At 42.9% G+C, this 14,959-nt stretch overlaps 1 protein-coding gene across 1 annotated transcript in view; it reads right to left on the reverse strand.

The window, feature by feature from the left end:
- Positions 1-1,121: 1,121 nt before the first annotated feature.
- SMC1A (structural maintenance of chromosomes 1A) overlaps positions 1,122-14,959 on the reverse strand; it is a gene marked incomplete in the record, with an annotated part of 68,275 nt that continues 54,437 nt past the window's right edge. Inside the window, 6 exon segments of the mRNA XM_014584888.2 lie at positions 1,122-3,260; positions 3,685-3,795; positions 4,075-4,144; positions 6,136-6,278; positions 6,399-6,553; positions 7,003-7,159. Coding sequence (XP_014440374.1) covers positions 3,177-3,260; positions 3,685-3,795; positions 4,075-4,144; positions 6,136-6,278; positions 6,399-6,553; positions 7,003-7,159 — 720 coding nt within the window.

Raw genomic sequence — 14,959 nt, forward strand, 5'->3', positions numbered from 1 at the left:
GGGTCTAGGATCTGCCATTAAATCACTGGAATCTTGGACAAGTCATCTTGCCTTCCTGATCCTCAGGACTCAAGTCCTCAAAGCTCCTTTGTAGCACTTGTTTTCCTGCATGCCAGGGCCTCAGCCCCAAGGCAGCTTATGTAATCCTTTCCATCCTGTGAGGTTGGGGTTATCTGAGTTATTATCCACACCAATGAAACCATATTTTCAGAGGTGAGACCAGAGCAATTTTTTTTGGAGAGGTTTTTGCTATAGGGCATGTGCGCTCACCAGAAAGACAGAGAGACAGAGAGACGGAAAGCAAGAAATCACCCCCAAGGGGGTTGGCCACACTGCAATTCCTTCTCCTCCATTCTCCTCTTGGGATCTTGGGCACGCATGTACATGCGCCCAGCGTGAGTTTAAGCCATTGGGTCCAGGACTCAAACTGTGGTCGACTACATGGGAGTCCAGCAACATAGCTATTATGCCAACTGCTGGTCCCTAGGACCAGAGCAATTTCATCTTTACAGAGCTCTACATCCTTCAGATGTAGGGGTGCAGCAAGGAACTGCTGCTTTTCATTATAAACCCTTCTGTACTGTTTTTTTTTTTCTCTTGTGTATATATTGCTTTGATTTTTAAAATAGTAAAAGAAAAATCTTCACAAATGATTCTGATGTACAGCCAAGGTTAATAAACCACTTTTATAGTAAAAAAAAGCACTAGAATCAGTGTATCTGGGTTGAAAACCACACTCTTACCTGGTAGGTGGGTCACTTAATAATTTCTGGTTCTCATTTTCCTCATCTGTCAGGTGAGAAGAGCAATCACTACTTTTGAGGGGCTATGATAATCTAGATGCCAGCCAAACTGCTTCAAACATATTTTATTTAATCTTCCCCTTCACTACTGCAAGGGATATTTATTATCTCCTTTTGTAGATGAGGAAACTGAGGCTCAGAGGTGAAGTAACTTGACCAAATTGCTACATCTAGGATTTGAATCTAGTCTGACACTCAAATTATGCTCTACCATGTATGCCAGCATTTGCCAAGGTATGGCACATGTACTACTGGTGCTATGTAACTTCTTTGGTTGAACACAGACAAATTTTTTTCATACTTTTTAATATATATTAGAAAAAAATACAAAATTAGCACATCAAACTAATGATTTCACAAATATCACTACTTACAATGAAACTGATATAGAAAACAATGTTAGATCTCAGATCACCTAAAAAAAATACTAAGAGTAAATAGTACAGGAGGGAAATTTGGAAGTATCTATTGAAAATACATATTTAAATATCCTATGGTTCTGAAACTCCACTTCTAGGAATCGACATTAGGTAAACTTTCATATACATACACTTTTACACAGACGTCGGTGTGTTGTGTTCCTGTGTAGTACTTTTTAACAGCAGAAACTGAAAATAGTCTTAATGTCCATCACAAGAAAAATGAGTAAATAAAATGTAGACTCAGATGATGGCAGTCTATACAGCAATTAGAGGATGGACTAATCTACATTTAACAACATGCACAAATCTTAAAAACACTATTAAGCAGAGAAAGAGAATTTTGGAAAATTTAATTCTCCATTTGTATTAAACACACACAGCAATATCGTCAATGATTCACATATGTATGTAAAAGTATTAAAGTCTAAGTACAACAGACATAATCCCAGCTAAGAGGGGAAGGAACAGGAAGGGGGAGTGGCATGTAGTTGAATGAGGCTTCTTTTATCTGTAACAATCTAAATTCTTAAAAGAATGAATTCATGCACTACTTAATTGGAACTTAAATCTAAAATACAAAAAGTAATAATAAAGATCAGGGTAAGACAAAAGTCTGATGGTGTATATGAGCAAGTAAAGACTGAATTAATCGTACTAGGCTTTGCTGCCCTTCATGGTCCTTACACCTAATTTAGTTCTCAAAAGGAACCTCACATGTGTTAGGCTGGGATGCAGCTCAGGCTACCTCTCCCCCAGTCCTTTGCAATCTAGGTTGGGGCCCAGGCATTGCTTTTCATGCATGATTGAAGCTACAGGCTTTCTTGGCCCCTCCGCCTACCAGGTAAAACCCACTGGTGCCCTGGAACTTTTCCAGTAACCAGGGCACTCAGCACCTCCCAGATCTGAAGGCTCCTTTTGTTCCCAACAATGGGATCAGAAGCCCTCAGAGGTCCAAACATGAGGAGGTTTGTATTCTGAGGGGTCAGCACCAAGTGGGCTCCAAGCAGGAATAAGGCCTCTAGTGAGGAGCCTGACATCATTAAATCCTACGAGGTAGGTACTATTGTTGGCCCCATTTTACAGATGAGGAAACTGAGGCACAGAAAGGTCAAATGACTTGCCCAAGGTCAAATTAGTAAGTGATTAAAAAGTGGATCTAGAGTCCACAACTGTGTCCCCAGAGCCCACTTTGTTCCAACTGCCTAACCAAATCCTACCAATTTGCCATGGTCCAGCTCAGATGTGATCTTCAGGAAGGTCATCTAAAAGTACATATGACATTCAGCTAATCATAGTAATTCATGAAACCATTCTACCTCTTTAGCAAGGGGATGGAGATCATGTCTCATTCAACTCTATATTCCAAGCATAGGAACTGACAAATAAGAGGGTACTCAGTATGTGTTTGATGAATATATGAATAAATGAAGACACAAATGAGAGAATGAGGGTAGTTTCAGGTGACTGCTGAAGATTTCTATGAGGTCCCAAGTACATTTGCCTAGTTCTGGGATGCTGTCTTCCTAAGCTTTCTTGAAATCAAGTTCAGCCTAGGCTCCTTCTAAAACAGGTCTCTAATATCTTTTATTATTTTGCAAACACACTCCCACATATGCATGTAAACACACATATACACACATACATACTCATGCACACAGTGGGCAAGGGACATGTGATTATGGGTGATATGGGAAGGTACAGAAGAAGCAGGGAGTGGGGTAGACAGATGGCCCTGTTCAGCTCAGCTCAGCACCTTCCACAGGCCAGGATGCTCCCTGTAGCTCAGGCATTTTTGCTCCAGATCTAGTGTCACCTCTGTTCCTCTTCATGCTTGATAGCAGGCCTAAATCTCATGACTATACCAAGCAGGGGAGGAGGTGGGAGCCAAATGTCCAGAGACGGGGGAGGGGAGGCTTAGGGATCCAGATAGGGCAAGAGGGCAAAACTATTGCTACTGCTCATTGGGGTTGGGGTTGGCATCTGGGTACTTGGTAAGGTCGAAGGTCAGGACTTTGCTGATCACACAGTCCCCTTGCTGAAGGAGGAGGGAGAAAAAGAAAAATAAAATTGTAAGGAGAGAATTAAGACAGCTCTAGTGCCCTAGGATCAGGGACCTCAAACCCTCCTTCCTACATATCTGCCCAGAGCCCAAAGGTTCTCTCAAGATATGAAAGGATGTGCTCATTCCCATGTGCCTTCTCTCCCTGCCTGCCTCTGTACTCTTCTCCTTTCTCCACTATCTGGCTGCCTCTGCCTGGCCTTCCCATCTGTCCCCAGATGTAATGGGTAGGCTGGCTGGGCTGGCCCAGCCTCCAAGACAGGGCTCCAGTGAGCCCAGATGGCTGTTTGGAAACCTGAGTCACTGTGCTCTCCCACCCTCTGGCCCCTCTACTATAGCCTTCTCTTCCTGTCCTGGGAAGTCAGAGAGTGGGGCTGGATCCTGAGCCAGCCTGCCCTACCTCAGGATAGACTCCAATGAGGCTCTCAGCCTTGGTGTAGAACTCCTCCTTGAGAGAGATGACGATGGCCTGGAAGTTGCAGGTGGACTGCTCCTTGATGTAATTTGCCACCTGTGGGAGGGGCCACTGGGCACTTAGAGCTTAAGCCCTAATATACTGTGTTTCCCAGTCATTATCAGTAGACAGATGGGGTGAGGTAGAGGTGGAAGGTAGGGTAAAGAGAGGCTAAGAGTAGGCTATTGACTACCACGGCATGGATGGCCCTGGGCCAGCCTCCCGGGCACAAAGAGTGGGCGGTGGGAATAGCTAAGGTGCACCCAGGAGTTGCTCCCTGAAACCCAACCCCGACCTCGGAGCCTCCCTCCTGGGCCCCATTTTCTTTGCACCCACCTTGCCAATGTTGGTGTTATCCAAGGCAGCATCAATCTCATCCAGTACGGAGAAGGGGGCTGGCTTGTAGCTGGGAGGGAACCAGTAGGTAAGCTGACACTGGGGGCAGCAGGAGGGAGCAGCAAGGCAGGGTGGGACAGCCCCAGGCCCATCAAACAGATCAACTTCCCTCTCTACTTCATTAAAGACTTAAAAACGTAGATTTTAATGTTCTCTAAGCCTCTAAAAGTCAATGTATAGGGGCCGGCAGGTGGCGTGGTGGTTAAGGGTGCTGGACTCCCACATGGCTGACAACAGTTTGAATCTTAGACCTGGTGGCTTGCTTTCTCATTTTCTCTCACTCTGTCCCTCTAGTCAAATTTAAATAGATAGATAGATCGATAGATAATTTTGAAAAAATTAGGGCTGGTGGGTGGCGTGGTGGTTAAAGGCACTGGACTCCCACGTGGTCAACCATGATTCGAGTCCCGAACCTGGCGGCTTGCTCTTGCTCTGCCCTCTCTCTCGCTCTCTGTGTCTCTCACTGGTCAAAATTAAAAAAAAAAAAAGATAATAAATAAATAATTCTTAAAAAAATTCGGGAACAAGCAGTTAGCGTAATGGCTATTTCGCTGGATTCCCCCCGAGGTACCGGGGTTCACATCCCGGACCCAGTGGCTTAGAACTCACGCCGGGCGCGTGTGTGTGCGTGCCCAAGATCCCGAGAGGAGAATGGAGGAGAAGGGATTGCGGTGTGACCATTCCCCCTGGGGGGTGGTTTCTCGCTTTCTGTCTCTATGTCTCTCTCTGTCTGTCTGGTGAGCGCATGCACCCTATAGCAAAAACCTTTCAAAAAAATTTTTTTTTAAAGTTAAATTCAAATAATTCTTTTTTAAAAAAAGAAGTCAATGTATCAATAGTGCCCACCTCCACACCCAGCCCTGTGCCCCACTTCCTCTCAGGAGTTTCTAGGCTGGCTAGGGAGACAAAGCTATCCTAGGCTCTAGCCATATGGACCAAACTACCCAGTAGTCCACCCTATCCCCTAGATATCACACTCTGCCATTCCTCCTTGGCTCTGCACAGGCTGCACCCTAAGCCTAGAGTGTCCACTGGTCTCCATGGAAAACTACTCATCCTTTATATCCCCTTGCTCAAGTGTCACCTGCATTTTAAAGTCTCCCTAGTCTGTCCACCCATTCCCTCCCCTGGATTGGGTTGGGTGTCCCTCCACAGCCACCCATGCTGACTCAGTTACAACATTTAGCACACTGTTTATGTGCCTGGCTTCCACTACACTGAGCTCCTCAAGGTCAGAAACCACATTTAATTCATCTGTGTCCCCAGTCCCAACACAGGGTCTGGTATAGAAAAGCACTCCATATGCTGAAGGGATGGTGACATACAACTAAGCACTTAATTGTGGGAGTCAGACTCAAGTGCCACAGTGGTCAAAGAGGGCTTCCTCGAGGAAGAATGGAGAATGAGGTGTAAAAGGGTGGAAGATGACAGTCAAGCTAGATTTGCATAGAAAGAGGTTTTTTTTTGGAGAGATTTTCACTGTAGGGCGCGTGCGCTCGCCAGACAGACAGAGAGAGACATAGAGACAGAAAGCGAGAAATCATCCCCCAGGGGGGATGGTCACGCCGCAATCCCTTCTCCTCCATTCTCCTCTTGGGATCTTGGGCACGCACGCACACGCGCCCAGTGTGAGTTTTAAGCCACCGGGTCCGGGACACGAACCACGGTCGACTACGTGGGAGTCCAGCGACATAGCCATTATGCTAACTGCTGGTTCCCTAGAAAGTTTTTTAGCCAGCAACCACATGAGCAAAAGCCTGGAGGTGGGACTGAACACACGGAAAGGCCAGTGAGGACATGCTGAGTGGATGAGGGTAGATGGGGAAAACAGGTCAAGAAAAACCAAGCCCAGATACATGGCGGTAGGTATGGAAACAGGGATGCAATCCAGATTCCACCAGATCAGCTTCACCTCTGCAGATCTCATCATATCCACAGGCCCAGAACTTCTGGTGGCCCTGGTTGGGTCTCTCTGCCAACTGCCCCAGGGGGCAGCCTTACCTATGGATGGCAAAGAGCAGGGCCAGAGCTGCCACTGACATTTCTCCCCCTGACAAGTTGTCCATAGGCCGGAAGCGTTTGCCAGGAGCAACACAGTTGTAGTTGATGCCATCCAAGTAGGGCTCCTCCGGGTTCTCAGGGCCCTGCCTGGGGGAAGGCAAAGAGGTCAGAATCTGGAGCTGAGTCTGGGCAGAGACACAAACAGGAAGCCTAGAGGTAAGACAACTGATGATGTTATGAGCCGGTTAACATGTCTAGCCTACCTGGGCACTGCTGTTGCGGGACAGGGCCTTATAGATTTCATCAATGTTGGTAGCCACTGATTCGAAGCAAGCATTGAAGCGGTCAAAGCGCTCCTTCTTGATCTGTTCAAATGCCTGCTTAGCCTTCTTTGCTCGCTTTCGGGCTGCCTCAAACTCTGTCAGGAATAAACACAAGTAACCCCCTAGTGTTCTGGCTCTGCCAGAGTTAAGGACCATACCCTGGCAAGAATGACTTACAAATGACAGTCCAAAGCAGAAACATCCTATAGGTGGAATGACAAAAACAGGGTCCCAGGAAGAGGGTCCCACAAGGAGCTGGATCCATTGGGTGTGCCATTGAATATGGTATAAGGGAAGAAACATGAGCTTGTAAACATGAATTCCTCCCTGGGTTCTACCAGGGCATGCCACTGAACCCTGCAGAACCTCAGTAGTTTCCCACTCTATAAAAGAGATATGAAAACTGCCACTGTTTAGGATTCCTGGGGGTCTAAAGTAAAAACGGCTGTACATGTAAAAAACAGAAGCTACTGTGATGAATAGCAGGCTCTTGACGTACCTCCAGCCTCCTGCCTGCATCTTAGGCCTAGAGGGCAGATCTTACCATCTGAGGTCTCCTGGAACTTGTCTCGGACACTTTCCAGCTTTTCCATGGCCTTCATGTTAGGGGCAGCAATACGCTGAAGCACACTTTGCTGCTCATTCAGCTTCTGCTGCAATGTGTTCATCTCCTGTTTGATCTCCTCCTCAGCCTGAGCATCCTGTAAGCCCCAGATCCAGCAACATTAAGAAGGGCCAGACCCTGGTGCCTAGACCCCCCCACCTAGAAATGAGTGAGTGAATGGTGCCTGAGTGCCTGCTCCCTCATGGAAGACAGGTTCTTCTTCCTTAGCTCAGTTCTGCCCACCAGATCCTGCCCACAATAACCATTACCACCATCCCTAGAGATCAACAGGCTGATGCCACTTTCTCATCTCTAGCCTTTCCTCCAGGCCCTGGCCAACCTGTCTCTCAGGTGGAGCACCTAGTGATGCCCCTCTCTGGCTAAAGGCCTGGGCGGAACACCCTTCCCTTCTTGGTTTTTGAACTCTTATTTCTGTGTGACTACATTTAATTTTACTGACATAGCACTCCCTTGAGAACTTCTTGGAGATCTGGTCTGGTGCTGGTAAATTCTTTCAGGTTTTGTTTATCTGAGAATGTTCTTGTCTTTTCTTCCCATAGGAAAGACAATCCTACCGGTACAGTAGTCTCAGTTGTAATTGCTTTTCCCTTAACATTTTGAATATATCTTCCCATTCTCTCCTTGCTTGCACTGTTTCCAACAAGAGGTCTGTTATTAGCCTGATGGGATGTCCTTTGTAGGTAACTTGCCATTTCTCTGTTGCCAATCTTAGTATCTTGTCTTTGTCTGTGGTTTTGGTCAGTCTGGCTATAATGTGTCTTGGAGAAGAATCTCCTTGGGTTGATTCTATTTGGGGTCCTTTGTATTTCTTGGGGTTGGATCTTTGAGTGCCTTTTTAGGTTTGGAAAGTTTTCTTGCAGGATTATATGGAATAGATTATCAATGCCCTTATGAGTCTGTTCACCTTCTGGGATGCCAATTATCCAGATGTTTGGACGTTTGATGGTATCTAGTATTTCTTGTATATTAGTTTCAAATTTCTGCATAATTTTCTCAGTCTTCGTGGTAGATTAAATACATGAGACTGAACTGGTGAAATAGCATCCTGTGACTTTTGACTAAAACATTGCTGCTTTTCTTCTAGGCTTTGTTGTCCAGTTTTAAGAGTTTTTGTCCTCTCTTGAGCTGTCAATAGGTTCATGTATCTACTATTTGAACAGAATACTAACCTGTTTCCAGGCTTTTAGCTTTAAGCAAACTTCCTCACCAATTCAAATTTACCAGCCGAACTTGCTATTGAACGTAGTTAGATTATTTAAGAAATTGTGTGATCAATAAAATGTGGGGGGGAAAGGAATGGGAGACAACTGTAGACACCAGAGATAGTGTGAGAAGCATGTGAAAGGGCAGAGAGTCAGGCATAGGGGTAAATATAAATAAGAAACTAGAAATGGAAAATTATTGATGATGATAACATACATGATTAAGCCACTACGCAGTATATTCTGGATGGAAAACCACTTTTTGTAAGCTGTGATGATGATTAGGGATGAATGTAAATTAGTTAATTTTTAAAAAGTTTCAGGAGAAAAAATAATCATGAAACTATTTTTTCATGAAATTTAAAAAAATTGCATATTTAAGGATTGCAGTAAGCTATATAATCCCAGCTGGGTGCTACTTTGTTGTATGTTCGTTCTACTCACTGAGGTTTATGCCTAGTGTCAGACTCGTGTTCATGGATATGTATATAACAGCTGTGCTTGCTATTGGAAGTATTTAGATTAAGTTCTTTAGCGAATAAATAAAATGGGGGGAAAGGCATAGAAAGCAACCATGAATACCAGAAACAGTGTGGGAGGATGGTGGGATACGGCAGATAGTGAGAGATAGAGAATCAAGAATGGCAAAAATAATAAAATATACAGAAAATAGGAAATGAAAAATTGTTTGTTGAGGATAATATGTGTGTTCATGTGCTTGACTGATGGAAAATTTCATTTGTTTGCTGTGATGATATATAGCAAATGAATGTAAATAAATAAATTTAAATGTAAAAAAAGTAAAAGAAAAAAAAGAATACTGTAGGGTGAATGCAAGAACAATTTTAAGCAGACAGAGCTGAATTGTACATAATGACACCTAACTCAGACTCTAGGAGTAGGGAAGGCTTCTAGGAATGTTTACAGTAGGGTCTACAACATGAGTGGGTGATGGCAGAGAGAAGGAACAGTCTTCTATGAAGTTAGGAGTACCATGGGCAAAAACCAAAGAGGTTTCCTCATGACTAATTCATTGAATCAGAAGCAATTCAGGAGGCTGGCTGGTGGTGTGGTGGCTGGGGTACTGGACTCCCATGTGGCTGACCACAGTTTGAGTCCTGGTCATGGCAGCTTGCTTTCTCACTTTCTCTTTCCAGTCAAATAATAAAATAGTAATAATAATTAATAAAATGAAATAAATAATTCTAAAAAAAAGCAATTCAGGCCCAGCCTAGAACTACAGGCAGTAGCATACTGATCTGCAGTACTAAGTCACATGTCCAACTGCAAGTTTGGATCTTGAGTCAACTTGAAACATGCCAGGCACACACTTCTTCAAGACCCTGATTAGCTGGAGGGCTGGGGGAAGGGGACTATGGTGTGACAAGGCAATGTAATTTGCATGCCTACCCGCCTCCCTCTTTCACGCATGTGTATGTACACATGCTCTCTGTCATGAAAGAAATAATATACACTTAAAAATAAATAAAAGCAATTCAAAAGAGTAGTCAATTTTAATAAACTTCAAAAGCTAAAAAACTTCAATATGGCAGTCAGAATCATTGTAGGTGTGCATGCAAGTACATGTTCACATACAGGTACAAGTGTGCTGGGGAGGTCACAGGAAGAAAAGGGACTGGCTAGGTAAACAGAAGCCAGATCCTGAAAGGCTTCTAAGGTCTGAATCTATCCCAGAGAGGTGAGGTACCACTGAATGATTTCAAGAACAAGAAAGAGGGACCAGCAGTTAGAGTAATGGCTATGTCGCTGGACTCCTATGTGGTTGACCTCAGTTCGAGTCCCGGACCCAGCTGCTTAAACTCACGCCGGGTGTGTGTGCATGTGTGCCCAAGATCCCAAGAAGAGAATGGAGGAGAAGGGATTGTGGCATGGCCATCCCCCCTGGGGGGGGGGGTGATTTCTTGCTTTCTGTCTCTCTGTCTCTGTCTTTCTGGTGAGTGCATGCACCGTACAGCAAAAACCTCTCCGAAAAAAGAAAAAGAAAAAAAAAAAACCAAGAAAGACATGAACAAATTTATATTTTAGAAAGCCCTTCTGAAGGGCTGTGCAGTCATCTCCAGCATAGATATTTACTTAAGACAAGGTCTTGCTATGTCACAATCTTTTCGCCTCAGACTCCTAGATGGGACTACATGCATGTGACACCACACTCTGCTTTTTTTCAGGCAGGATCTCAATATGGTGCCCAGGCCAGCCTTGAGATTGTCGTGATCCTCCTGTTTCAGCTTCCCCAAGTTGCTGGGATTATAGGTGCACACCATCATACCTGGCCTTTAGATTGAATAGAGAATCAAATATGGGCCTCACATGAGGTCCTACCCAGCCTGCAGAGCAGTGCCTTAGCAGGCTACACCACTGCAGCAGGGTCTCCAGGATAGGCCTTTAAGTGATATATGAAAAGTATACAACAGTAGGCTATGGTTTATCTAAGAGAAGGTGGAGGAAATATAAATATATTTGTATACAAATATATTTATATTTTAAACATCTAATGTAAAAAATGAAAAAGGATAATCTAAAAACTAATTAAAAGGGTTACTATGAAGAAAGAGGGGTGAATGGGACAGGAATGGAAGATAGAGTTCCCTTAATGTATCTTGTTTTATGCTTTTGGTATCAAAACCACACAAAGATGTTATTACTGGGACCAGCAGATGGTGTAATGATTATGTCGCTGGACTCCCAAGTGGCTAACCATGGTACAAGTCCTGGACCCAACAGCTTAAAACTCATGCCAGATGCACATTCCCAATATCCAAAGAAGAAAATGGAGGAGTAGGGACTACAGCATGGCTATCCCACAGGTACTTTCTCACTTTCTGTCTATCTCTCAGCAAGTGCGTGCACCCTATAGCAAAAATCTCTCTTAAAAAAAGATGTTATTAATTAAAAAATGAAATTAAGGGACCAGCAGATGTGGTAATGGCTCATTCCCACTATCACTCACCTTTAAACGCTCAGGTGTGTTGATTAGGACTTTGAGAAGACTTTGTGGTCCTCCCTGTCCAATCTGGAAATCCATTCCAGCAAAGGGCCTTGCTATACGGCAGGCTATTTGTGGCTGGAAGTCTGTGCAGTAGAGACCTGTGGTTCATCCCCTCCCCCACTTGCCTATGAACTCTCAGGTGTGTTGCTTGAAACTTTGAGGAGACCCTATACCCCTCTCCCACCCCGGCTGTTGTAGCGCAGGGAGACTGAACTGCAAAGAGACTGTAGCTTATCCCTTGCCACATGCTTATGAATTCTAAGACGTCAGTGTTTACTGAAGTGCCTGGATAGATCCCTTCTATCTTCCTCAATTAAAGCTCAGAAGCGCTGTCTCAGCCACACTTGTTCTTTAGAAACTGGGAGGACTTTGAATTATCCAGACCAGTGACAATAATGCAGTTCCTGGTGAGTATTAGGGAAATAGAGCAGCAGTGAGATTGCTAATCACCTACTCCTGCATGTCTCTGCATGTCTCTGAATGCTCAGAATTAACTCAAGGAATTTAGGAAGGAATGTATAAGTCACCAGATGACTAGAAACCATCGTGGAGACACAAGAGGTATGAGCAACCAAGAAAACGTCTCTCTCTCCCAAGGGAAAACATCAGTTCCTCATTACCCACAGACAACACAATGGAATTCATGGAAATGTCAGATAAACAACTGAGAATATTTATAGTGACAAAACTAAAGGAGGTGCAAGAGGAAAGAGACAACAAGCTCTAGGAGATGAGGAAGTCCTTTCACAATTTGAGAAAAGAAACAGACACCATAAAAAAAGAATCAAATGGAATTGTTAGAGATGAAGACTGTGATACAGAAAATTAAAACCTCCCTTGAAAGTATTAAAAGCAAATGAGATCACGCAGAAGATCGAATCTCGAATGTAGAGGACAAAACCTTGGAACTAGAAAAAAGTATCAAAAAGACAGAAAATAATCAAGAAAAATGAGGACAATATTCAAGAAATACTAGATACCACTAAGCGTCCAAACATCTGGATAATTGGGATCCCAGAAAGTGAAAAAAAAATAAGGACATTGATAATCTAGTCCATGAAATCCTGGAAAAAACCTTTACAAACCTAGAGAGGTATTCAAATATCCAGACCCAAGAAACATAAAGGACCCCAAATAGAATCAACCCAAGAAGATCTTCTCCAAGGCACATCATAGCCAGATTGGCCAAAACCACAAAGACAAGATACTAAAACTGGCAAGAGAGAAATGTCAAGTTACTCGCAAAGGCTATTCCATCAGGTTAACATTGGACCTCTCATCAGAAACAATGCAGGCAGGGAAAGAATGGGGAAATATAGTCAAAGTGTTAAATGAAAAATAATTTCAACCAAGATTACTATACCAGATAAGATTATCCTTTATATGGCATAAATATATAAATATATAAGAAACAAGAAATGGAAAATTATTTATTGATGATAAAATATATGACTAAGCCACTATACAGTGTATTCTGGATGAGAAACTGCATTTTGTATGCTGTGATAATGTTCAGTAAATGAATGTAAAATAAATAAAATTAATAAAAAAATAGATAGAAACATTCTCAGATAAATAAAACCTAAAAGAAATGACCAACTCAAGACCAGTCCCTCAAAATGTTCTGAAGGGAGTGCTATACCAGGAAAACTAATGTTAGACAGACAGATAAAAGAGAACACTAACCAACCAAGAAAATGCTGAATGAAGCAAAGCAAATCAGGCTATGCACTTAATATATACCAACTGTCCACACACTATGGTAGAGATTGAAAGACTGGAGGACATAAAAGCAGTGAAAATAGGTATGGACACTGGAGAAGGTATGGAAGGAGGATGAGAGAGGGGAAGAGTATAGGGAAGGAAATCAGGGTGAAAAAATAGAGAAGCAAGACATTTGTGGGACACAGAAATGTTTTTTTACCTGTCAATGATAACATGTATATTATTCTCAACCAGTCTTGTCTGAGGTGTATTTCATGTTGGGTAAATTTTCCTTGTTAGTCAAATGATGTATAGTGATCAAATGTTTAAAATATAATAATAATAAAAAAATGGAATTGAAAATAAATAATATTCATGCTGGGCCCATGTGCATACGTGCCCCAAATCCCCAGAGGTGATTGGAGGAGAAGGGACTGTGACGTGGCCATCCCCCTGGGGGATGATTTCTCATCTTCTGTCTCTCTGTGTCTCTTCAGTGAGTGTATACACCCTACAGCAAAAATCTCTCCCAAAAAAAAAAAACCCTAAAACCAAAATTAAACCAAATTGTGTAACCTACCAGGTGAAAACTTGTTGGGTAGTAAGATATTCACAAGATGCCAAAGTATCTCACTAAAGTATACCAATTAATGACAAAGGTAAAAGGGTGTATTTAGTGTCGAGGGACCTGACAACTGTCACCTTAACTAAGGGATGAAACTCAGTATCACTAATATTGTGCATGTCGCTGCATGATGTGCCTCCTGGCAGCATGCAACACTGTATGACAGTGGCTGACTAGCCTTATTTCTTAAAGACTGAAATCAGCTTGTTACCCTGATTTTCTCATCCATATTGTAACCATTTAGATTAACAATGTGTTTTGGGGCCAGCAGATAGCATAGAGGTTATGGCAGTTGGATGCCAAATGGCCAACTGTGCAGTTCAAATCCCAGATCCATCCACCTGAAAAATCGCACCAGGCGTGTGTGCATACCTGCCCCAAATCCTGAGAGAATGGAGAGGGGATTACGGTGTGGTCATCCTCCCATGGGGAATAACTGATTTCTCACTCTCTTTCTCTCTGGTGAGCGTATACACCCTATAGCAAAAATAGAACAAAGAACAAAATAGAACAAAACAACAACAACAAAATCTGTTTTCCCTCTCCAACCCAGGTGGCCGTTCTTTAAAGTGATTCTGGGAACTGAGAGCAAACCCATTTACAATCCAGGTATAGTCTTTTTGAAATCTTTTTAAAAGTCACAGCTTGCCTCAATGTGGAGAGATCTTCAGGTTGGGACAGTAGGAGACAGTAGAAAGTACAGCAGACCAAGCATGAAGTCAAAGCTGCAAATGCCTTGGGGTCACCATCCAAGTGAAATTACCCTTTCTTTCATATGATTTGCCCTATTATAAACCCCTGTGCAGTGCTTTATTAGAGTTGTCCCTTTTGTGTTTTCAATCTCACCGATCCTACCCTCGAACAAATGTACACATCACCAATGAAGTGTTCTTGCCAAAACATACTTGATCTGAACCCACTGAGCCTCCAGATACACCAGAAGTCCAATTTATAGGAGATATAAGGGTTGGAAGAACAGGTTGAACAGTACTATGAAGAAACTAACGTATCTGTAATCTGAGGCACTTTCCAAGACAACTCACACAGACTCTAATAAATATCATGAAATAAACATGAAGGACCAACTCCATATTAAAAGAAACAAAAGAGATGTAGCAACCAAAGGCCATTTACAACTCAATTAGATCCTGGTTCCAGAAAGGGGGGGAAAAACTATAAAAGAAAATTTTAGAATACCTAGAGTAATTCAAATGTGGGTTTAGATATTAAACATTATGAAATAATTATTCATTTTCTCAGGTATAAAATGGAATTACGGTAATGTAGGAGAATCCCTTGTCTTTAGCATTCTGAAGTATTAATGGCTGAATTATCATG

The sequence above is a fragment of the Tupaia chinensis genome, unplaced genomic scaffold (genome assembly GCF_000334495.1).
Source record: "Tupaia chinensis unplaced genomic scaffold, TupChi_1.0 Scaffold148091_1, whole genome shotgun sequence".
In the NCBI taxonomy this organism is placed as follows: Eukaryota; Metazoa; Chordata; class Mammalia; order Scandentia; family Tupaiidae; genus Tupaia; species Tupaia belangeri.